Below are 23,487 nucleotides of genomic sequence, written 5' to 3' on the forward strand. Positions count from 1 at the left end.
ACGATGGCAAAAATTTTTTATTCGTATTTTCTCTGACCTTCCCTGGACTTACCCCGACCTGATGCAAAAAGAATCAAGCTGATCGCTGTTACTGTTCTCGTGAAAGAATCAAACAAATAATCTTCGCATGTCGCGATTCTCGAGTTTTTTGCCGTCGGGTGACGGGCGATCACCAACATTTGTTTGGGATTTTTCTGACACTCCCTGGACTTATCCCGATATAATGCAAATAGAGAAAGTGGATATCTATTACCGTTCTGGTGAAAGAAACCAACGAACAAATGCACAGACAGACACACCAACACAGCCTGACTTTATGATTTAGACTGGCTGCATGCTAAAAGTGTCTCATTCAGGGTTGGTGTGATGATATTAGTGGGGATGTTTTTGTGACTTGCAGGTGGGTCTTGAGGATCAGCAAAGTCAGCTTTAGCGAAATTCAGATCATCAGAATGTTCCCTGTTCCAGACTGGGACTGAACTCGCATCCATTCTTGCAGCAGATCACTGTTCTAACCACTTGACTATCATAATTCCCATGCACAAGTGCTGCCAGTAATTCGTGTACATTCAAAAATATGCCAAAACCTAATGTCGGCCATATACAGGGTGGTGAGGGTGGGCCATGAAAATCGCAACTTGATTCTTATGTGTTGAGGTGTTGGCTCAGCGTTACAAGTGTCAGCCCTGCATCAATTTTTTTTTTTTTACCTTCCATAGTCCTGTTCAGGTTTTTAAATCTTTACGTCCATTGATTGCATGGTTGATAAATAACGTCATGAGGCAGCCAAGATGTACTTCCTCCTCACAAAAGCAGACTGAACACACAAGATTAGACAGCTCATTTGAAGTACCACCCTCTGCATGACTCCTAAAACACAACTATCTACCCAGTTCAGGCTTTAGAAAATCTACACCTGGCGAAATACAATGCAAACCCCATCTCTACTGGTGCATGTTTCAAATGATTCGATTTTTCCACTATATATTCGTCAAACTTTGGGAAGATACTTGAGTCTTAGATCGTGCATTACAATAACGCTTACTAGTTCTTGGAGGCTGTCTCGAAGCTGTCAAAACTTACATATATTAAAACTGTGTGTGTGTGTGTGTGTGTGTGTGAACCGAAACTGGAAAAAGAGCCTTGATGAAATGTGGCAGGATGGGTCACAGATGGGCTTGTTTCAGTTTGCGTCAATTAAAATTTCCCAAAGAGGTGTTTTGATCCCTAATTGTTCCCATTGGTTTTACATTATGTGGGATGTCCTGGGGATTTGCTGGTGATATTCTTGCGCCTGTATCGACACATAAAGCGTTGGTTTCGAGCAAAGCGAAGCGCGGTCCAGAAACGGCTCTCATCTGAACAAGTGATGGACGGTCCTGTAGGGTAATAAATCGCTTGTAACTTACTGAATTAAGGTTTTTAGGCTTCTGTAGCTCACTCTCACTCGTCTGGCGATTGTTGGAATAAAATACTCCGGCAGAACTCGCCCGATCGTGAGGGAGTTAATGATGGCTGCACACTCACTCTCAGACTCCTATACCCAACTCCCACCTGAATCAAATCGTCTGGCGCTACCTGGAACAGAACAAGAGTTGTCCCGATTATGAGATGGTTAGTAGTGACCGCATCAATGATCTCGGGTACCTTTGCTCACTCAGTCGAACAAAATAATTCGGCGTTTGGTGGAAGAGAATACAAGAACTGTGCCGACCATGAGAGGGTTAAAGCTGTGGTACTAGATAAAATATGAAAGGTTATACTGTCTCCTTATTATTCCGAACCCGAGAGCTGTAAAGGGATTTTTAACATCTACTGTATACCTAAAACAGACAAGTTCACACACACACACACACACACACACTGAGATGAAGCCTATCAATATATTAACAACAGATTATGTTCCTAGTCACAAAGAAGTACCTCGGAAAGGCTGCGGATCCGTAGTACTGTCTTATTATGCCACTGAACTAAAATTAATAATTAACACTAGAATACGATGATAGTCACGAAGAAGTGTTATGGAAAGGATGGAGAGCTTTAGTATTGTCATGTTCTGTCAATGAGCTGTAACTAGAGAAGGGCAACAGAATATGGTGATGGCCAAGAAGTACTGTGGAATGGATGTTGAGTCGTAGTATTATTCCGCCCTTGAGTTAACAAGAATGTGCTGTTGGCCACGAAGAAATACTATGGAAATGATGTGGAGCCCAATGTTCTTATTCTAAATGTTATCTAGTTCTACCAAATGTTGTCTTTTTCTGCCAAATGAGTGACAGGGAATCAGCTGCATAATCTCGGCGAACTCGTACAATAGGTTAACCCTTCACAACGATGACATATTTTGTAGTTAATTTTTGCTATTACCAGATCGTTTTGTTCAACTTAGGGCGAGAAATCAAGCTGTAATGGGGTTGATGGATATTGTTTCAAACCCCGTCTCTAGAAATGGATTATCCAAAGTTTAAAAAAAAAAAAAAGTCTGGCTCAAAGTGGAAAGCATGAACTGATTAGAAAGGCGACATTTGCGAGCAAGTTCATGACATTTCCCAAAGTTTCCTTCTAGAATAGCATCCCCCTATGCTAAGTGCAAGATCACTTTTCTCCTACCTGTATATCAGGCAAGGACCAAAGACACGTTGGACTCGAACTTGGCCTGCCCATTTTTAGGTGACTCGTGCCTTTTAAAAACACTTTTTGGCCTATTAAATCATTTTAAAGACATAAGTTGAAAACCTGAGGAAGGGGACTCGAGGCACCCGACCCAGAAATAAGTAAGGCCCAGAAATAAAGTCGTGAGCCCGAGGCAGCGAGCGTTAAGAACACACCAATACCAGCACCAAGAAGAAACAGACAAAAACAGAACACTCTTCCTTTGGTGGTGGTGGCTGTGGTGATACATATTGTTATGCAGCGTGTTCTGAGTCCAACTGCTTGTCCTCAGAAAACCGGGTACGGACTTGGGTTCTTTCTCAGGACCGGGTCTAGAGCATGCAACAAAGAAACAGGGCTCAAGCACAGGCTAAAGGGGGTATCACACAGTCCCTGAAATCATGGTTTGCCGACGGAACGCGTTCCTGGTTTGCTGGAAGCAGGCACAAACCCTATCACACACGTTCCTCGAAGCTGCCGACGGACGGCAAAAATGTAAACAAAGCATACAGGAGTCTGTCCCACCGTCTCACACGAGTCACACGTATCAGACGCAATATGGCTTTTCTTGAATTTGCTGACGGCAGAGTAATTGCTGCATTGGCTCTTGCAGTGGTGGTACTTGTGAAGAAAGAAGCAGCGGCACCCAAAACCACGAGAAGGCGGCTCAAGGCGGCTGTGGAGCCACCTTCTCGTGACAAGGGAATGGCCTTTTTTTTCTATGAGGGCAATTTCAGCAGCCCTTTTCCATACTATCTGTCCAGATGCTATCGTATCTGCAGTGTTGAACGAACGGCGAGATACATACTGTTATGCGGGGTGTTTTAGTCCGACCTCTTGTCCTAAAAACGCCCGAGACTGAGCGGGGTCCTCTTTCCGGACCGGAAATAAAGCGCCAACAAAGGAACAGGACATAATAACTCAGCAGTATACACCTTACAATATGAAACAAAGAGTTACTGGATACAGGATGGACAGGGTGACAGAGTTTGGCTTCAGATACAAAGTGCACAGACACAACAGTGATGTCGGGGACAGATTATACTGGTGATTACTTGTACAGATTCTGTCAGTCACTAGAGCACGGTACGGTTGTTAGTTTTTAGACATAATTAGGCATTTAATACATTCTATCCGAAGTGCTACATAAGAATGGAATAATGGGGCAGTTGGATCGATATTTCTATAAGGTCGTTATGGCGCGAGCCGCGGCACTCGGAAGTGTCACTTAGCCGCGGCGACACTATTTTTCTGGTATTACTATTATGGACTTAGTCTTTTTCCTGTGCGCCACTAGTATAGTCACAACACTGTTTATATATCACAACTGTCTCTGTCTCACAGTCCGTGCTCCTGACCCTTGCTTTCTGCCCTTGTATAGATATTCACTGTTCATCACTTTATATTGTATTTTCACGGTCCCACTGTCACTCTCTTTCACTTACTTAGGCACGACTCGAGAGGTGCGTTGGAGTCGCCACTATGCCCCTGGTCTCTGGGCTAATAGAGGTGGCGTCCGGGCGTGGGAGGGGGACCTTTTGGGCCCGGCAGTGTACGGGAAAAGTACACTACTCTCCAGCAGAGGGAATGCTCGCCAGAATCGGGGTGGGACTTACAGTGGAAAGTTCCCAGGCACACCCTCGGAAAACCGAGTCTTCTGGATTGGCTCCACACCTAAGTGAGGACTCAGGAGGAGCCTCTAGGGTTGCTATTCCCCTACCTAGACTGAAGGAGGGCACACTTCATCGGAGCTGTGGCGAAAGCCAAGAGAGGACGTCCAACCTCTTCCTTCCAACGTTACAGGCACAAGACCTTCCCACACGGAAGGAGGGCACACTCCGTCAGAGCTGTGGCGAAAGCTGAGAGAGTACGTTCGACCTCTTCCTCCTGATGTCCCCGGGACACGTAACCCCAACCCGACAAAGGGAGGGCACGCTCCATTGGAGCTGTGGCAAAAGCCGAGAATGTACGTCTGACCTCTTCCTCGCGACGTCTCCAGGGCAGGAGGCCCTAGCCCTATGACAGTAGTGCCCCTGCACCACCTGATCCACGTAGGAGCACAGGCAGTGCCCGACGGGGCTGCCTAACGAAACGAGTCACCTCTGGCTCGCCCCACCGCCCTGGTGTTAGAGCAAGGTACCACTCTTTCCAGCTCTCTCCTTGGAAGGCTGGAATCTCTCCCCCTACAGGCTCCCCACCTGAGTCCGGACCAGACGAGGTGCCCTGAGGCCTGGAATCCAGTCCCTGCAGCCCGGGCCACCCCAGACACTGATGGGCTCTGCCAGGACCAGAGGCTGCAGCCCTACCCTGTCGGCCTCCCCCTGCAGCAGCCAGCGGGCCTCCCCAGGTGCTTGCCGAGGCCGAAGGGCCTCCCCCGACGCAAGAGGCTGTAGTTCTCCCCTGACAGCTGCCCCGGCCCGGGGTATGGGCCGCCCTACCTCGGTGGCACCCTCTTCCCGGCTGACCCTCAGGCCAGGCCTCCACCAGGTCCTCCCCCGGACCCCAAAGATGACCAGGGGCCAACGGCATACAGCCCGACTTCTGGCCCTCTTCGGGCCCAGTCCCAAGCGCCCTGCCTCCTGCAGGGCCAACGAGGAGAAAGCCGCCCCGGGTGCCGCTCCATTACTCCCAGACTAGTGTCAACTCCACAGATCCCACTGTTCTGCACAACTCCCCAGAAGGCCTGCCTCCCACGCCTGGCCACTGCCTTGAGCTCCCTGCATTGGCCCTTTCCCCTGTGGGCCGTGGTCTCCTCTCCGTCAGAACTGTGAGTGACAGGTCTCGGATTATATACCTTCCCAGTGTTGTGAACCCCCCCCCACCTTTTCAGTGAACTACCAGTGAATCGTTCTCCTGTGTTCCTCTCCCCTATCCCCACACGCGGCACACACACACACCCCTGTCAGTGTCCCCCCCCCCCTTGCTGACGAATCGAGCCCCTGTGAATCACGTGCGGAGTGTATAACCCCAGCCCCGGGGTGAGCCCCCCCCCCCTTCGGACAGGACAGACGAGCCCGTATCACTCACGTAACACAGCAATATCTCAGCACTAGATCCTCCCCCTCCTCTCCTCCCTGCCCCCGGCCCGGCCCCACAGAGAGAAACCCTCCCTATCCTCAGTAAGCCCCTCGCCCCCCCACTTCCCCCCAATGTGACCTACGGTATATTCTCGACCTGTGTGACGCATATATAGAGACTAAGTTAGCTAGGGACTGCTGTACATATCACGCGGAGATGATATATTAGCTAGGACCCGTCTATGTCACGCGAGCACCTAGGCTTAAGAGCTGTCCCTGTGGGTATACTGGGTTGTGTTGTATGTAAACCTCTCTGTGTTGATGTATTATCTATACTGGCGCAATATTGCCTGTGATACTGTGAGGAAATAACCCAGATGTGAGACAAAGATGCTGAACTAAGTGGACAGTGATTCAGATCAACATCAGTGTAAGGCACTGTGTAATTTCGACTCTGGTCATAGAATATTGTGTGTGTAATTGTTTCTCTGTTAATATATTGGTGTATTTGTTCACTCGTGGTGTTTGTGTTTCCCTTCCTTGCTAGTGCTGACCCGGTCAGGAATTAAGGACACAGTTGCACCGTGACTGGACCCGAGAAGTCGGGACACAGATCACTCTGCATATCATTCACATTTTCTTCTCAGATAACTAATTTACACTGCTCTCACACCTGACTTGTGTCCTTCCAACAGGGTCCAAATTTCGCTTCCATACGTTTGAATATGGATCACATTTTTGTCATGCAACGACTTTTTTTACTTCTATGTTCTTTTCCCATTTCCTTAACATTGCTTCCAGTGAACCCTTCATAACATCTATTGGGCTTGAAGTGTTTTCAGTATCTTCATGGTAAGAATATGAAAACCTCAGGCGGAGATTCTTTGAAAATGTTTATCATGTCATATCCGACTGGTAATATGTCGGTAACAATGATTAAGTCACTGGCAACTTGCCGTTTACAATGTTAAACAAATCTGTTAGTCTATTAACAGGAGATTCAGATGGTTGGACACCTCATCTGTCGTTTGTTTTTTTATCATCACTGTCTAGTTTTTGTCGCTTTGTACCCTCGTCTTTATTGTCCCAGCGGTAAATGCCGACTTACGTCCAACTTGGTGCATGGAATCGAAAGCATTAAGGGTAAACTGCTGGCAGAGCAGTGGTGCAGGGCTGGGAGGCACAGGCCCACCCCATGATATTGCTGGGAAGGGGCAATGTACGCATGGGGCCACCCGGTATTTTTGCACTAAATTGTCATAGTGCCCAAAACTTTGTACTGTGACCTAGATAACCACCTACGTCCAGTACATAACATTCTTAAAAGAATTTTTTTTCATTTGAAAATTCCCCCATACTGCCTCGATCTGTTCCTTACCATCAGTCATTAAATTTTAGAGCTCTAGTCCATAAGACGGTCCACAGTGAATATTTTATTGAAATATACCGTACTTAACCAGACAAAGGATGTACAGCTACAGTAGTGCGCAATGGGGACAGCGCAGTGGCATTGCGGCCCAGGACAGCGAAGTGGCCCTTGTCCTGAGGAGAGCGCTAGAGAGTCCTCGACTCCTAGCGGCTCTCCGGGCTCTCCCAACAGTCACGTTTCATCCGTGTCAGTGAGTGTGTACGTACATGCCCCAACACTCCGTCTGGTATTTAAATATTTATTTATGCAGTAAATTTAGTTATCTTTAATGGAAAACCCAGCAATATTACGACTTTGACAATTTCCTCTCATTGTTTTCGTGAGCGATACTTTCCACACATGCCATCAGTCTCACTAATATAGTTATTTTTTCAGTATTTTTTGAAACATGTACAGTAATACATTTGACCATAATACAGATGATGTATTGTGATTTACATCAAAGGGACACATTACTGTAAATTACGAATAGAAGTAATTACTCTTATGTACTAATGGGCCATTGGCATTGCCGGAGGGGGGGGGGTCAAAGGGGTAAGCAAATCCCACATGAGCAAGACCGAGTCCTATATCAATCAATCAATCACTTCCTGTGGCACCCCACGGGATGCATAGGGCCTCAATGAACTCTCTCCACCAATATTTGTCTCTTGCCATCTCCTTCAGGTCCCACCAACACTCCTCTCCTGCTTCTTTTTTCATTGTCCTCAACCAGGTTTCCCTCGGCCTACCTCTACCTCTTCTTCCTCTAGCAGTCCACTCTGGCACATCCTGTATTAAACTACCTTCTTTTCTGTATATGTGCCCCAACCACTTCCAGCGAGACAGTCTCACATATTCATTAACTGGTTCCACTCTCGTAATATCTCTTACTCTTGCATTTGTAACTCTGTCTTGCCAATTTACCCCAAGAATCCTTCTCAGTATTTTATTCTCAAATCCTAATACTTTCTGATCTGTTGCAATTGTACTGTACCATGACTCATGCCCGTAAATTAAAATTGGTCTAACCAAGGACTTGTAAAGTTTCACTTCAGTATGTACCGAAAGCATATTATTATTCCAAACAGATTTCAACATTCCAACAGCTCGCCAAGCCTGTCTAATCCTCTCCTCAATTTCATTGTTTAATGATCCATTAGATGATACAATCGTTCCCAGATATTTAAAGTTTTCTACATTCTTCACCACATTTTTCCCAATTACACAATCGATTTGGTTCTCCACGTTCATATTAATAATTTCAGTCTTTCCACAATTTATTACCAATCCCACTTTTTCTCCTTCCTCCACCAGACAATCAAGCACCCTCTGCATCTCGTAAATACTTCTACAGATCAGTACAATATCATCAGCATAGTCAAATTCCATCAGCTTCTTATTTTCTTTCCAGTTAATTCCTGCACCTGTTCTCCTTACAACCTTTCTCATAACATAATCCATAACCAAAACAAACAACAATGGCGAAAGAACTCCTCCTTGAATCACGCCTGACCTAACTTGAAATGGATCACTCAAAGAACCACCCACCATTACCTTACAAAAAGTACCTTCATGCAGACTTCTAATAATATTTACAAACTTTTCTGGTATACCATAGAATCTCATAATTTTCAACATAGCTCCACGTGAAACACTATCAAACGCCTTTTCGAAATCCACAAAACACATACTAAGTGGCATTTTCATCTCATTAGCTTGTTGCATTAGATGCCTTACAATAAAAATCTGATCATTACAACCTCGACCCTTTCTAAATCCCGCTTGTTCTTCTCTTAAAATTTTATCAATTACTGGCTCTATTCTGTTCAACAAGATTTTGGAAAAGACTTTTGCAACTACAGGTGTCAAAGTTATCCCCCTTTATGTTAATTCCTTTTTACATTCTGTGTGACAAAAGCTTAATTGTTTTTTTGTTACTTATTTGTACTTCGAATATACTCTAATACCCAGTGCATACGGCCTCAAAGCGTCCCTTAAATTGGTAACTTTTCAAAAATTTCCCTGGGGGGATACTCACAGAGCCCTCCCTCCAGATCCCACAGCTGTTTGGGCTGGCTTCGCTCGCCATCCCCCTGTCTTATGCCTCCCCTGTGTCACACTGTTCCTACGCCTATGAATTTTATTTTTCATACAGGTTGCGGAACTCTTTAATTCTGATGCATTTACTGTTCATAAAATATCCTTTAGTTTACCCTAGTTTACAAGGTTTTCTTTTATACAACATGTTTTGATTTTCATATGGGCATAACCATAGAAAAGAAAGAAATTTAATGTTTTTTTTATTATTAATATACCTTGAAATCTTTTGATTGGTTTTGAAAGAAATTAGGAGCATGTCTTGAAAATTATAATTTTTCTCACTGGAAGCACTGATCTATGCGTTATCATGAAGGCGGTGGCAGACGTATGAATAAACCGCAGTCCGATCGGCCGGCGGTGTTATAGTTGGGTTAGAGGTCCATATAATTCATAAAAATGGCAAGTATAACGAGAGCCAGAATAATGCAAATCTCCAGAATGCTTCGACCTGCCGTGCAGAGTCACCAGAATGTCCCACAGGTCCGAATTAAAGCCTTAGTGAGCCCTGTGGCGTCCAGATATATGTCTTCAGGTGGGTGAACTAGGCAGTCCCTGTTGCTCTGTATTTGTGGTATATGCTTTGATATGATAGCGTGTCTTCAATTTTCAGGCTAAATATACGATACTATAAGGTGCTTTGATTCATGGCGAGTAGGTGTTTTAAGCAGCAGTTTGTTCAGAAAGATGGTGTTTCTTGTAGATAATCTGACCTTGACGTGCTTGAATTGTCGTCAAGGGAGTGATAATAGCCAGTTAGGCCTGTGACACATAATAATGCTAACATATACTGCCCCACCAGCTGATGCCAAAATTCTTATGTAATTACGGTATATGATATGGTTAGAGTTATGCTCCTTTTCATGTGTTTGTGTTTACCTAGCTGTAGCATACAAAATTTGAGCCAAAGCTGTATTGTCCTGCTTCCATACAGTATCTACTTTTATCTGTCCATCTGTCTATTGCCAGACGCCTCAGTCCCGTACGGGGTGGCCACAAACAAATCGCCTCCACGTCGCCCTGTCCCCTGCCATTTCACTGCCCTGCTCCCAACTCACACCCCCCTCTCTCATATACCTCCACCCCATCCCTCCATCTCATCCTTGGCCTCCCCATCCCTCTCCCCCCCCCTCCACCTCACTCACATACACTCTCCTCGTCAGTGTCTCACCCTCCATCCTCCACATGGCCAAACCACCTCAGTGTGTTCCTCATAACGCTTCCTATCACATCCACCTCCACACCACAATGCTCCTTTATATCCTCATTTGTCAGCCTGTCTCTCCATGTGACTCCACAGGCTTCTCTTAAATAATTCATTTCCACTGCTCTCACTCTTGACTTGTGTCCTTCCAACAATATCCAAGCTTCACTTCCATACGTTAGAGTTGGTATCACAATACTGTCATGTGGTAACTTTTTCACTTCCATGCTCACTTCCCTGTTTCTTATCACTGCTTTCAAAGAACCAGCAACCTTTCTTCTTTGTTTTACCCTTTCAAGCACTTCACCCTCCAAACTTCCATCCTTACTCATCACACTACCCAAGTACTTAAACGTACTCACATTTTCCAATTTCTCACCATCCAACCTCACTGTACATTCACCAACTTCACCTTTCTCAAAGACTTTTATCTGGTCTAATTTTAAATACGGTATATGGATGTGTTTTGGGTACGTCGCCTCCTCATGCAACCCATTCCAGATATCTGTACTTCAGTTGGGAAACTATGATAAAATATTTTCACATCGCTGAGACCAGGGTTGGCATAATTTAAATCAAGTGATTTAAAACTGGTTTAGAATATGCTTTAAATCAACAAGTTTTTGACACATTAAATGTGTCATAAATGTCAGAAATGCATATGGTAATTTCACAAGCAGTTTTATTTATTTGGCATTTTATTTATTTATTAATGCATAAGAAAATGCCGGCATTTGTTTTACTTATTTATTTATATATAATAATAACAGCTGAACAGTGAGTTGCAGTTGTGTAATCCTTTAATATAGCCAAAACAAATCATGGAAAGCTGTGATGGACACCAGGACTATCAGGTGAGACATTTTAGTACCGGTAGTGTATTATTTGTCATTATCTGACATTTATACTGTAGCTGTGGTATTGTGGGACAGCTTGAAATAGAGCTTTATGTACTGGTAAATTTTCATGTTTTTCAAATGTACAGCATTTTACTTTTTTTGTGTGAATTTATGACTTTTTAAATTTGTGACATTTATGACATGATTTAAATCACTGTCTTGTCTCTCTCATCTTCTCCCCTACCTCTACTCGCTAACCATTCACTATATCAATCAATCAGTCATTTCCTGTGGCACCCCACGGGATGCATAGGGCCTCAATGAACTCTCTCCACCAATATTTGTCTCTTGCCATCTCCTTCAGGTCCCACCAACACTCCTCTCCTGCTTCTTTTTTCATTGTCCTCAACCAGGTTTCCCTCGGCCTACCTCTACCTCTTCTTCCTCTAGCAGTCCACTCTGGCACATCCTGTATTAAACTAAGGTACCTTCTTTTCTGTATATGTGCCCCAGCCACTTCCAGCGAGACAGTCTCACATATTCATTAACTGGTTCCACTCTCGTAATATCCCTTACTCTTTGCATTTGTAACTCTGTCTTGCCACTTTACCCCAAGAATCCTTCTCAGTATTTTATTCTCAAATCCTAATACACTCTGATCTGTTGCAATTGTACTGTACCATGACTCATGCCCATAAAAATTAAAATTGGTCTAACCATGGACTTGTAAATTTTCACTTCAGTATGTACCAAAAGCATATTATTATTATATTATTATTCACTATATGCCTTCTTCTTTTGTTCCACAGCTTGTTTCACCTCATCATTCCACCATGCTGTCTGTTGCACACCCTTGTATCTCCTCCTCTCTCCACAAACCACCTCACATGCTGCTCCTATCTCTTCCATGAATATCTTACATATGTCTTCCACCTCTTCCATCTGCTCTATCTTATACCTTCCCAATCTTTCTTCCACTATACTCTTATACTCTTCCATTTTCTCACTATCTTGCAAATTCTCCACTCGTCTCACAGGAGCTGTTTCCTCCTGTCTTCCACTTCATCTCCTTAACCATTTTCTTTGCAGCTTTATCTTGGCCATCACTAAGTGATGGTCCGAGACTCCATTCCCCCACCCTCTCCACACTCTTGCATCCAACACTTGTCTTCTCATTCGCTCATCCACACACACATAGTCTATCATTGCCTTTCGTTCAACAAGTTCACCATCCATCCTCCTCATTACTCTCCATGTATACCGGTGGATCATCTTATGCCGAAAATAGGTGTTGGCTATTGTCAACCCTTTACCAGCACAGCTGTCCACCAAAGCTCTACCATTCCCATCTACTTCAGCTGGCACACCCCACTGACCAACCACTCCATCCACTCATACATTCCCAACTTTGCCATTCATGTCTCCAGTCAAAAGCACTCTCTCGCTCCTCTCAAATTTGTCCATACATGCTTCTACTCTCGCCCAAAACTCATCTTTCACTCTTGCCACTCGGTCCTCTGTCAGAGCACACACACATACAATCGCCCACGCTTGTATACCTACTTTCATCCTCACCCATACAATCCTTGCACCCACTGTTCCATACTCTCTTATATTCTCCTTCCACTTCTTGCTTGTCATCACACATACTCCCTGTCTTGCCCTCTCATTCTCATTAACTCCCACACAGTTATCTGTGATGAGTGTTTGCTCCCAGGGCCCAAAACATATTCCACGGCCAAATATGCCAACTGAAAATCGGTTATACCGGTATAAATGGTATACCCTCATCTTTGCTGGTGTTTATTTTATAAGATAAGCTAATAAAAACACATAAAAATGATAAGTAAAGGTACAGAAATGTAGTGAGGATAAAGTGTTCAGGAGTAAAACCATCTATCTATCTATCTATTGCCAGACGCCTCAATCCCGTTCAGGGTGGCCACAAACAAATCGCCTCCACGTCGCCCTGTCCCTCGCCATTTCACTGCCTTGCTCCCAACTCACACCCCCCTCTCTCATATACCTCTGCACCCCATCCCTCCATCTCATCCTCGGCCTCCCCCTCCCTCTCCCCCCCTCCACCTCACTCACATACACTCTCTTCATCAGTCTTTCACCCTCCATCATTTCCACATGGCCAAACCACCTCAGTGTATTCCTCCCAACACTTCCTATCACATCCACCTCCACACCACAATGCTCCTTTATATCCTCATTTGTCAGCCTGTCTCTCCAAGTGACTCCACAGGCTTCTCTTAAATAATTCATTTCCACTGCTCTCACTCCACGTTTGTCCTTCCAACAACGTCCAAGTTTCACTTCCATACGTTAGAGTTGGTATCACAATACTGTCATGTAGTAACTTTTTCACTTCCATGCTCACTTCCCCGCTTCTTATCACTGCTTTCGAGGAACCAGCAACCTTTCTTCCCTGCTGTACCCTTTCAAGCACTTCACCCTCCAAACCTGCATCCTTACTCATCACACTACCCAAGTACTTAAATGTACTCACATTTGCCAATTCCTCACCATCCAACCTCGCTGTACATTCACTGACTTCACCTCTCTCAAAGATCATCACTTTACTCTTCCCTACATTCACCTTTAGATTCCGTTTCTTACACACTCTCCCAAACTCATCCACCAAGCCCTGCAGCTCCCCTTCGTCTTCACTCAACAACACAGTATCATCTGCAAACAACAGTACAGGGAGTTTCCAAACACTACCCTCTCTCACCAGGGCCACTCCAACATCCACTACCCTACCTTGTACCTCTTTTATTACCCCATCCATGTACAGATTGAACAACCATGGAGACATGACACATCCCTGTTTCAACCCAACCTTCAAAGAGAAAAATTCACTTAGTTCACCATCCACACGCACTGCAGCCTTAGCACCATCATACATACTCTTCACAGCATTCCACAACTTCCCACCTACTCCATATATTATTAATACTTTCTGCAATCCTTGTCCATCCACCCTGTCATATGCTTTCTCCAAATCCATGAAAGCCGCATACAACTTCTTTCCCTTCTCTAGAAACTTCTCCACTAAAGATCTAAGAATGAATATCTGATCTACACAACCTCTTCCCTTCCTAAAACCTCCCTGTTCTTCTCCAACTAATTCCTCTGTTCTTTCTCTAACTCTGTCAATAAGTATCCTACCATGCACTTACCTTCATATAACTTCCCACTATCCTAGTGCAAAACTTTGCTAGCACCTTCCAACAGTTAAGCATATGTCTAGATGCAGAATTTCATGAGCTTTCTTGTGGTTTTTGTGGAATTTCAATACAACCAATAGTATTCAAATGAATCTCAAAAAAATGTGAAAACTCACGAGTCAGTGTTATCACCACGGAGGAGGGTCGGGACTGAGGGAGTGAGGGGGGGGGGGCTGGGAGGGTATGGAGGAGGGATGGGAGAGGGGGAGAAGCGAGGCTGTGGGCAGGAATCTCCCCCTTCTGCCAAGAGGTGGACGGGTGCTTTTACTGCACATTTACTCGTGGCTTGCAGTCTGTTAGAATTCGAGTGGCCATGCGGAAACACAACTCATGGTGACCGGGGGACTTTCGATGTTCCGTAGAGAGGTGGACGGCCACTGTCGCTGAACATGTATTCGTGGCTTGTGGTCTGTGCTCAGTGGTGGTGGCTTTTGGGAAAAACAGCCCCATGGCCGCGGGGTATTGAACATTTGGTTGGGAATGCGTACGGACGTTTTGACACCGCTTTCGAGTTAGTCATATTACTTGGGTGCTGGAGGTTTGTTGGGAGTGATCAGACAAACACGCGACTTTGATCAGTACGGTATATATGCAGTCATTACTCGTTTTACGATGGGGTTACGTCAGGTCATACCTTATCGTATACCGATTTTATCGTAAATCGGGAGATTGAAATCCATTATAAAATGGGGATTACGTCAACTCAACTTCCCAAAGTCACCTAACCAAGACTGGACCATAAATGACAACCCACCTTCATTCCTTCCTGTGTTGGTCCAAGTCGTCTCCAAGTCGTCCGCCCCAAGGCTGGGGGACAGCCTGTGCTTACAGGCACTAGTGGTCAGCCTCAGAGTCAGACAGGAACAGGTTAGGGGGAGAGGAATCTGGCTCATACCTACACAGACCTTAGCACTGGAACCCATACCAGCACCAACCACAAGTGCGGGGTGAATATCAAACAACAACAACATAGCACTGGGGACTACACTGGCACTGACCTTACCACTGGACACACAAATCCACAGTACAGGTAAGCCCTTAATTCACGCGAACTTTTTTCACGCGATTTCGGTTATCCACGAATTTATCGTACAATAATTAAAACATAAAATTATAGTATTCAAATAAATCATTTTCATATACAAGAGAAATAAATAAAATATAAAAATGCCTACCTGCTGTCTGTGTGCATACATGTGTCTGTGTGTGTGTGTGTGCAGAAGGTCGGTCCACACAGTCTGTTTGAATCCGATGGTCGAACCATGTATGACTCGCGAATCGTTATTTGTGGCTTATTTTTCTGCCTTTCAGTGATTGCTTGCCTTGTCTGCCAACCTGGGGCCTAAGCATACTGCTAGTGATGCATGTGGTAACACACCAAAACGGACTCGTAAAGTGATGTTGCTGACAGAGAAAGTTAAAGTGTTGGACAAACTTAAGGGAGGAATGTCGGCGACAATTCTCCGTCAGGACGATTCCCCATCATTTATTTACATACCAGTTTATTTAGCAAGTACAGTACACTAGTTTTTTACTTATATGAGATATAAAATCTACCTGAAAATTAGTTATTAAAGTATTAATTAATCAATAATAAGTATAATTATAGAATGACGGAATCATATGTTTTGATGGTGAATTGACTTCATGGTGAATTGTCTCTGAACCGTGTGTTTGGGGTGAGTCAACTGTTCTTACAATAAAGAAGACAGAACGTAGCATACGGAAGTCAGTGAGGGCTAGTGCACGAGACTGTGCTAAAGTGTCTTCACCTACGCCTGTGAACTGGCTTGGAACCGTATGTTTGGGGTGAATGAGTCAACTGTTTGGACAATAAAGAAGGCAGAATGTAGCATATGGGAGGCAGTGAGGGTTTGTGCACCAGACTGCTGAAGTGTCTCCACCTACGCTTGTGCTTGTCAGGTTTCAGTGTTAAATTTCTTACATTTTTGTTGTTTTTCATACTTTATGCTAGTTTATAAGGTGTATGTAATGCATAAACAGTATTATTCAGATGTAATATACTTAGTAGACATGCGTAATTATGTGCACACAAGGGCAGAATGTATACGCGAATTTACCACATACGCGAAGGGTTTGGGAACGTAACCCTCGCGTGAATTAAGGGCTTACCTGTACTATAGTATGATGTTTGGCTGAGAGGTGACGATAACAGGGGGGCACACATGAACAAGTTGAAAAGACAGGACTTTGAAGGGGTTTCGGGACCTAAACCATAACAATGCCTGCACGCCAGGGCTGCCATATTGCCGGAGACAAGCGACGGTCACCTTGCATGTGCCTGGCGCTTTCCGATGGCAAAATCATTATAGCAGGAAATTTATTGTAAATCGAATTTTGGGGTGGAACTTTTCTATTATTGTTGTAGCAAATTATTGTAAACCGAATCCGTAAAACAAGTACAGTAGGTTCGCACAGTGCGCGTCATCAGTGTGCAATTCGCATTGTGCGCGAGTGACCAAAAATCATAACCAAAAACCCTTGAATGCGCGAGTTTACCGCACAGAACGCGAGGCAGAGGCAAGGAGTGGCTCAAAAATGCCATTTTCTATTAGTGTGCGACCACCCCTCACACAGCGCGTCACGTGTCGTCATGTTGATGCGCAGAAATTCCCAGGCATTCTACTGTTGAGGATGAAGAGGATGCAGTGTCAGAAGTGTCAGCATTGGACTTTGAAAGGTTTATGGCCGAAGTGAGTGACTTTGATGCTCCTGGGGAGGGTGGTCAAGAGGAGTCTGTGGAGGGAAATGTTGGTGCGGTGGGGAGTGCGGCGCTGTAAGTGTTGCTGCGCCTCGGAACCCCTGTTATTTAAGGTCATCAGGCCTGTTGTCTACTGTTGTTAAGGTGACTACCCATATTTTTGTTATTGTAGCAATAGCTTTAGTACAGTGTCTGAAAAATATGACCTTTATTATGTCTCTAAAGGCCAAAAAATGTCCAGGTATGAGGGGGTACCACCCATATGTAATTATTCCCATAAGATTATGTATTCCCAGTGCGCGAGGTCGTGGACCGCCCAATCTCTCGCACACTGTGCGAGTCTACTGTATATACAGTATATATGTATATATATAAATACCTTCATCTCAGCATTCAGTTTCCTTATGAAGTAGCCTGTTCTTCTTGGCCTTCTATGCCTCCTTCTACTTTCAGACTTACTCATATTACGTGCCAGGTAGCACATATAACACCTGTTTCATTTTTCCTTCATTGCTGTTTCTTCTGTATCTTACTGGACTGTTCCTCATGTTAGTGACATTATTGCAGCACTGCACATGGCTTTTGCATTCCTAATCATTGTATGTACCCACAGACTGTACTTATGCAGGTGGTAGGTGGTGGCGACCATCATCCACTCACTTGATGTAGTGCATCCTACTCTTTCCTTCACCTTTATCATTCCATGTCTGTGTCTGCCCTTCTCTATTCCTAATTCTGTCTTTTCTTCCTATCACTGTTTATTACTCTTTTCATTTCAAGTTTATGTACACTGAGTAATGAGCCTCATGATTTCTCATAACCCAGGAAGCCACCTATTTTTCTGAAAGGTAACCATATAATCAAATTACGGGGTGAAGTAGAGCCTTCTGTGGTGCCCCTGTTAACTGGGCGGAGAGACCGAAGTGCATTGTTCATGCAAGAACCTTTACACTTTTCCTCACGCCTAGCTGTAGCAAGATGCTGTCTGTCACAAGAGAACATAAGTTCATTGCTTGAAATGGTTCTGTAGGGGAAGTTGCTTGCCTGTGGTTGATGGGTCTGTTTAGCCAGATGCACTTGGGTTGATCAACAACAACTGATATTGTAATATGCAGTAAATATTTTTAACAGGAACCCTTTAATAATTTCAGTTTTCATAGACTGCATAATTGAAACTCACTGTTTTACCTTCATGAAAATGTAAGGTATGTAAATAGACAGCCACTTTTCACATTACACGGACTAGAGTAGTGTACAAGGTTATAGAAGGGTAAGGAACCCTCAGGATTTGCCCACAAATTCAGTGCATCCTATTGGAGGGAATCATATATGAGCAGGGAAACATACCAAGCCTCTGTTAGGATAGGAATACTAAGTATTGTATTAACCAACAGAGGAAAGCATAATTTAGAAATGATGAAACAGGCAAATTTTTGCCCCAGCTGTAGTTATATTGGCCATGAACTACGAGTGGAGTACAGTAAGTCCTTGTATTTGGACGCATTTTACTTCGACTCTTTTGTTTTTCGCACAAGAAAAAAGTTTCCGAGTTGTCTCACAATTCGATGCTCCCAGCCAGCAGCCAACATTCAGCAGACGATGCGTACCAATGCTCAGTCTAGGCGCTGTTCATTTTTCTATCCAACAGTTTTCCGTGATCTTCATACAGCAGGTCCAGCGGGGCAGTAGACACACGTGAGTTTGTTACTGTTTATGATCATAACGAATGATCTTCAGCTGTGTCGTGCTACTATTTCTTAACAAAGAATCATTGCATGTTTCTCGTAACACTATTTATTTTTGTTTTGATGGACAAATACCTGAAATGGATGTAAGATAAAGCTTATCGATATTTAAGGAAGGAAAGAATAATCCAATCATCCATCCATCATCCAATCCTATAGTACATTGTCCCATGAGGAGCGTAAGAGCTCAGGGCTAAGCAGTTGGTCCCGATATTTAAGATGAGATAACTGTCCCAATTCAGAGATGGTAGACTCAGCCCACCAATTTTTTATTCTGTTTGACTATATTACAGCCTCTCTTCCTTGTAGCAGTGAGTAAAATAATGTTGTTATAATTTCTCCCTTCCTTTTAGTGACGAAGAGGGCACATAAAATGACCGGGGTTTAGTTAACTGACTTTGATGTCGAAAGTTTAATAATCTGGTGAAAAGTGGCAGTTTTTCCTTGGTTGGTGACACAGGGAACTAGCCCATCCACCCTCAACACACCTTCACTTGCCACTCAAGCCAGTCTTCACTTTATTTCTGGTAAGGATTTTTGGTGTTGCAGCTCATTTTAACAGTTTTAATGTCTTTTCAGTTACATGTTTATTGTGTTATGCTGTTTTAGCACTAGTAAACATCTTCATTTAATATTGGGTAGGGCCTGTCTGGTGCTTTAGTACTTTCTGATAGGGTAGGTGCATGTCGCACCGGAATGCTCCTCTGTTTTTCCCATTGATTCTTAACTTCACACTTCGACATTTCGTCATTTCGTGTTTCGTGTGGTTTTGGTGGAACATCCAAGCTGCGAAAAACGAGGATTTGCTGTATATAACTGGTATTGTAAATTGTGGGAAACTTGCAGATCAGCTTTTTACACAATAGTAAAACTATAGCTAATATGCTGTTTCTCTGCAGTTTATATGGATTTATTAGCCAATTTAAAGGGGGGGGGGATTTACTAGAGAATGCTAAGATGCATTGGCTGTGAGATATTAGAGTATGATTTTGCATGATCTCTACTACCAGATGTGGGTAGCTATGAGCACGTGTTGGTAGAGAAGCGTGGTGATGGCGGGTGTGTGGGTCTCATCACCCTCAACCGCCCTAAGGCCCTGAATGCCCTGTGTGACGCTCTCATGAAGGACCTGAGTGGTGCACTTGCTGCCCTGGATGCTGACCCCAAAGTTGCTGCCATAGTGCTGACTGGCAGTGAGAAGGCCTTTGCTGCAGGTTAGTCTGTGTGATGGTTGTGTCTGGTACTCTGTTGTAATATTGCAGTGTTTTCCAACACATCTCTGTTTATCTGTGGCAGTGGAAGGTACTGTGTGAAATATTTTTGTGATAGCAGTGTGAAGCATTGGTCAGAGGATAAGAAAAAGGACTAAGCTACCATACCTGACAGGATAATCATAATGTGGAAGTACATTCAGATGGCATTCAGCAGTGGAAATTACGATCATTCTTTGTACGGTCAAAGAAATACTGGCTGAGGACTTTTTTTTTTTTTCCCCACAGATTTTGCTTCTTAGGAGAACCAACATATCCAAGTAGGGTGGGTGACAGGAAAGGTCACTAACGTAGTTGTGTGATTTGTGGAACCCAGTAAAAAACATCGATTGACAGAGTAATCAGGTTTATTTGTAAGAGGGAGGTCAAGTAGCATATCATCAAACTCCTTCCAAGTCACAGGTATGGCTAGGGTGCTGTACAAGCTGCTGTGGGTTGTTAAGATCTGGAGAAGGTATAGGAATGTTCACCCGGTGGATCAGTAATTGGAGAAGAAATCCCAAAGTGAACGTGAACATCTAATTTTAAAATGGAGATTTTAGAGAAGAGAGAAGTCGAAAAAATGTGTAGAACTTTACCAATGAGATAGTATAAGAATTTGGGATAGTCACTAGGTACAAGGTAAGTAAACAGCACAGATATATGGTATGGGATAAGTAGACCACTAGAACATGAGAACAAGTTAGATGATTGCATTCATACATGCAAAAACAACCCTTAGCTCTGAAATGGTTATAAAGTAGGAATATACAGACTAGGTTCTGTTGTCTGTGGCATCACTGAGCTTAATCATAGTTAAGAAAAGAAAATGAGATTAAAGAAGGGTGTTCAGCAGAGAGATACTATTAGGAAAGGCCATGAAAATGTTGTAGATATTGATGAAAAGTGAGTCAGATATTGGTCCAGAACTGGTGGTCATCAGAATAGGCAGAGTGACGGAGATATTTGTGACCCTCTCCCATGGTAACTGAAATTACAGAATGCTATACAATACAGTATTTTAATTTTAGAACATTTTTTCTTGTATACTATATGCGAATAGTTTGGTTCTCATTGTGTTAGGCATTCACCTAAGGTAGTCTGCTGGACTACAGTGGAGTCTCTTTTATCCAAAAATCATGGGACTTTCAAAGTTTCATTTAATCAATTTTTTCGGATAAAAGATACTGTAATAATATGTAGGATACAAGGGAACAGTATTGTACTCACCCATCACCCATTTCTGGCGACGTCTAGCTCACCACCGCCACCATCACTGAGCACCCCAAAAGCCACTGAACCATCACCAAAACACTTAATACACTGTAGTAACTACGAATGTATGTAACTGCACTTTTATAACTTTAATAGAAACTGTTAACTTAAATAGATCTTCACTCAAATAAACTTAAATAAACCTTCACCAAAACAATTACGTCATTCACTATAAGCAATTCGAACAAATAAAGTCTTAAACGCTCGCTCTAGTGACTAGGAGAGCAACCGTTAACTAACGCTAGTGGCACGAAACAAGCCCGCCGTGTTTGAATTTTTGGATAGATTTCAGAGTTTTGCGGTTAATCGAAATGAGAAAGTTTTAGTAAAACTTACGGTTAATGGCAAGTTACGGTTAAAAGAATTTCGGATAAAAGAGACTCCACTGTATTTTCCATAATAAAACACTAGAAAAGGTAAGCAGAGGAAGATTGCTAGGAGTTGGGTCCTGAGTACAGTACTAGTAAAACAGGAGCCCCACTTCTGCCTATAGCCAGCATTTATCTGCCTCAAATGTACTGTCTTTTTTAACTGATGTTACAGCCTGATGATGTGGTGATGGGGGGGTGGTGGAGGCTGGCTCGTGGATACCACACTTCCGCACCGTGAGGCCTCCACCACCCATTCATTGCCATAATTACTACCGTCATCACTACACCTAACATCATCATCACATTCAGTATTGCCTCCTAAATTTTATCAGTAATGGTAACACTTGTTCCATTTTACCCATTGGTTTTATAGGTGTCTAATATTTGGTTACCTCAGTCCAGAACATTTTAAGGTAGGACACTAGCATACACCCCCACTACAGTGAAGTCACATGCAGCAAGCAAAGAACTGTAGTGTGTAAGTACTGTACTGGTAAACAAAATAATGAAAATAGTAGTGGGTATTATTAGAATGTGAAAAGAGCAAAAAACTTCATCCATCCATCCATCATCCAATCCCACATTGCCCCATGAGGAGCGTAGGAGCCCGGGGCTAGGCAGTTGGTCCCGACATTTAAGATGAGAGTGACCAGCCTCACTCATCCCTGAGTGGCATTACATGAGCAATCAACCCCAACCATCCCTTGGATATAAACCTTCGCCGGCTCAATCCGATTGGAGCACAATAATTATCCACTAAACCACCAGGCGCCAAAATTTGATTATATGGTTACCACCCAGCGTAGTAAATGGTTTCCTGGTGCACAGGAAACCATTTGGCTTGTCACTCAGTGTAGAGTCACCAACAGGCAGAAGGAAGAGGAAAGAATGAAGGAATGAAAGACAGAAGAGGGAGTGTAAAGTCACCCGTAGGCAGAAGGACGAGGAAAGAATGAAGGAAAGAAAGATAGAAGAAGATGGAAGGAAAGAAGGATGGAGGAGGGGACAGGGCAGACACCCGAGAGCAGCACTACATTGAGTGAGTGGATGGTGAGCGCCCCCACCTACCACATAAAATGCCAGAAAATTATGGACTGATGGTTAGACCTGGTAGATGAAGCAAGGATTCCAGTGCTTGAATCATGTGTGAATGTGTGGATCATTTCTCTGGTTATACTGTTAATGGTATCCTTCTTTTGTACTTTCACATTCCTGGTGTTCTAGACCCATCTTGTTGTGTGAACAGGTTGGGGGAAAAGGTCAGGATGATAATGTTGATCTTAGCTTTGGTTACAGGCATATACTTACTATACTGTTTTAATTATTTATTTTTAGTATTTATTTATTTTTTTACAACACTCTCTCATATTCTTGCTAATTCCTTGCCATCTCTACCAGGTGCTGATATTAAGGAAATGCAGAATAAAAAATTTGTGGACTGCTTCCTTGGAGGTTTCTTGGAAGGGTGGAACTTCATCACTAAGATGAAGAAGCCAGTCATTGCTGCGGTCAACGGCTACGCTCTTGGTGGTGGCTGTGAGGTGGCCATGATGTGTGATATAATTCTGGCAGGCGAGAAGGCAAAGTGAGTGGTTTATGTGGCATCAGAGGAGGAATATATATAGTTGTAGTTTTGGTGAATAAGTTTGGGAGTGTGTGAATGAGTTT

The 23,487-nt window shown here is 43.6% G+C and overlaps 1 protein-coding gene across 1 annotated transcript in view; it reads left to right on the forward strand.

Annotated features, from left to right (window-relative positions):
• The first annotated feature begins 9,538 nt into the window (after positions 1–9,538).
• Positions 9,539–23,487, forward strand: part of Echs1 (Enoyl-CoA hydratase, short chain 1) — a 45,528-nt gene continuing 31,579 nt past the window's right edge. The window contains exons 1-3 of the mRNA XM_080277165.1: positions 9,539–9,712; positions 19,934–20,137; positions 23,218–23,404. Of these exons, the coding sequence (XP_080133291.1) occupies positions 9,577–9,712; positions 19,934–20,137; positions 23,218–23,404 (527 nt within the window). The 5' untranslated portion in view covers positions 9,539–9,576. The remainder of the gene's footprint in view (positions 9,713–19,933; positions 20,138–23,217; positions 23,405–23,487) is intronic.

The sequence above is a fragment of the Coenobita brevimanus genome, chromosome 69 (genome assembly GCF_032717465.1).
Source record: "Coenobita brevimanus isolate Jiangsu-jjx chromosome 69, ASM3271746v2, whole genome shotgun sequence".
Lineage (NCBI taxonomy): Eukaryota > Metazoa > Arthropoda > Malacostraca > Decapoda > Coenobitidae > Coenobita > Coenobita brevimanus.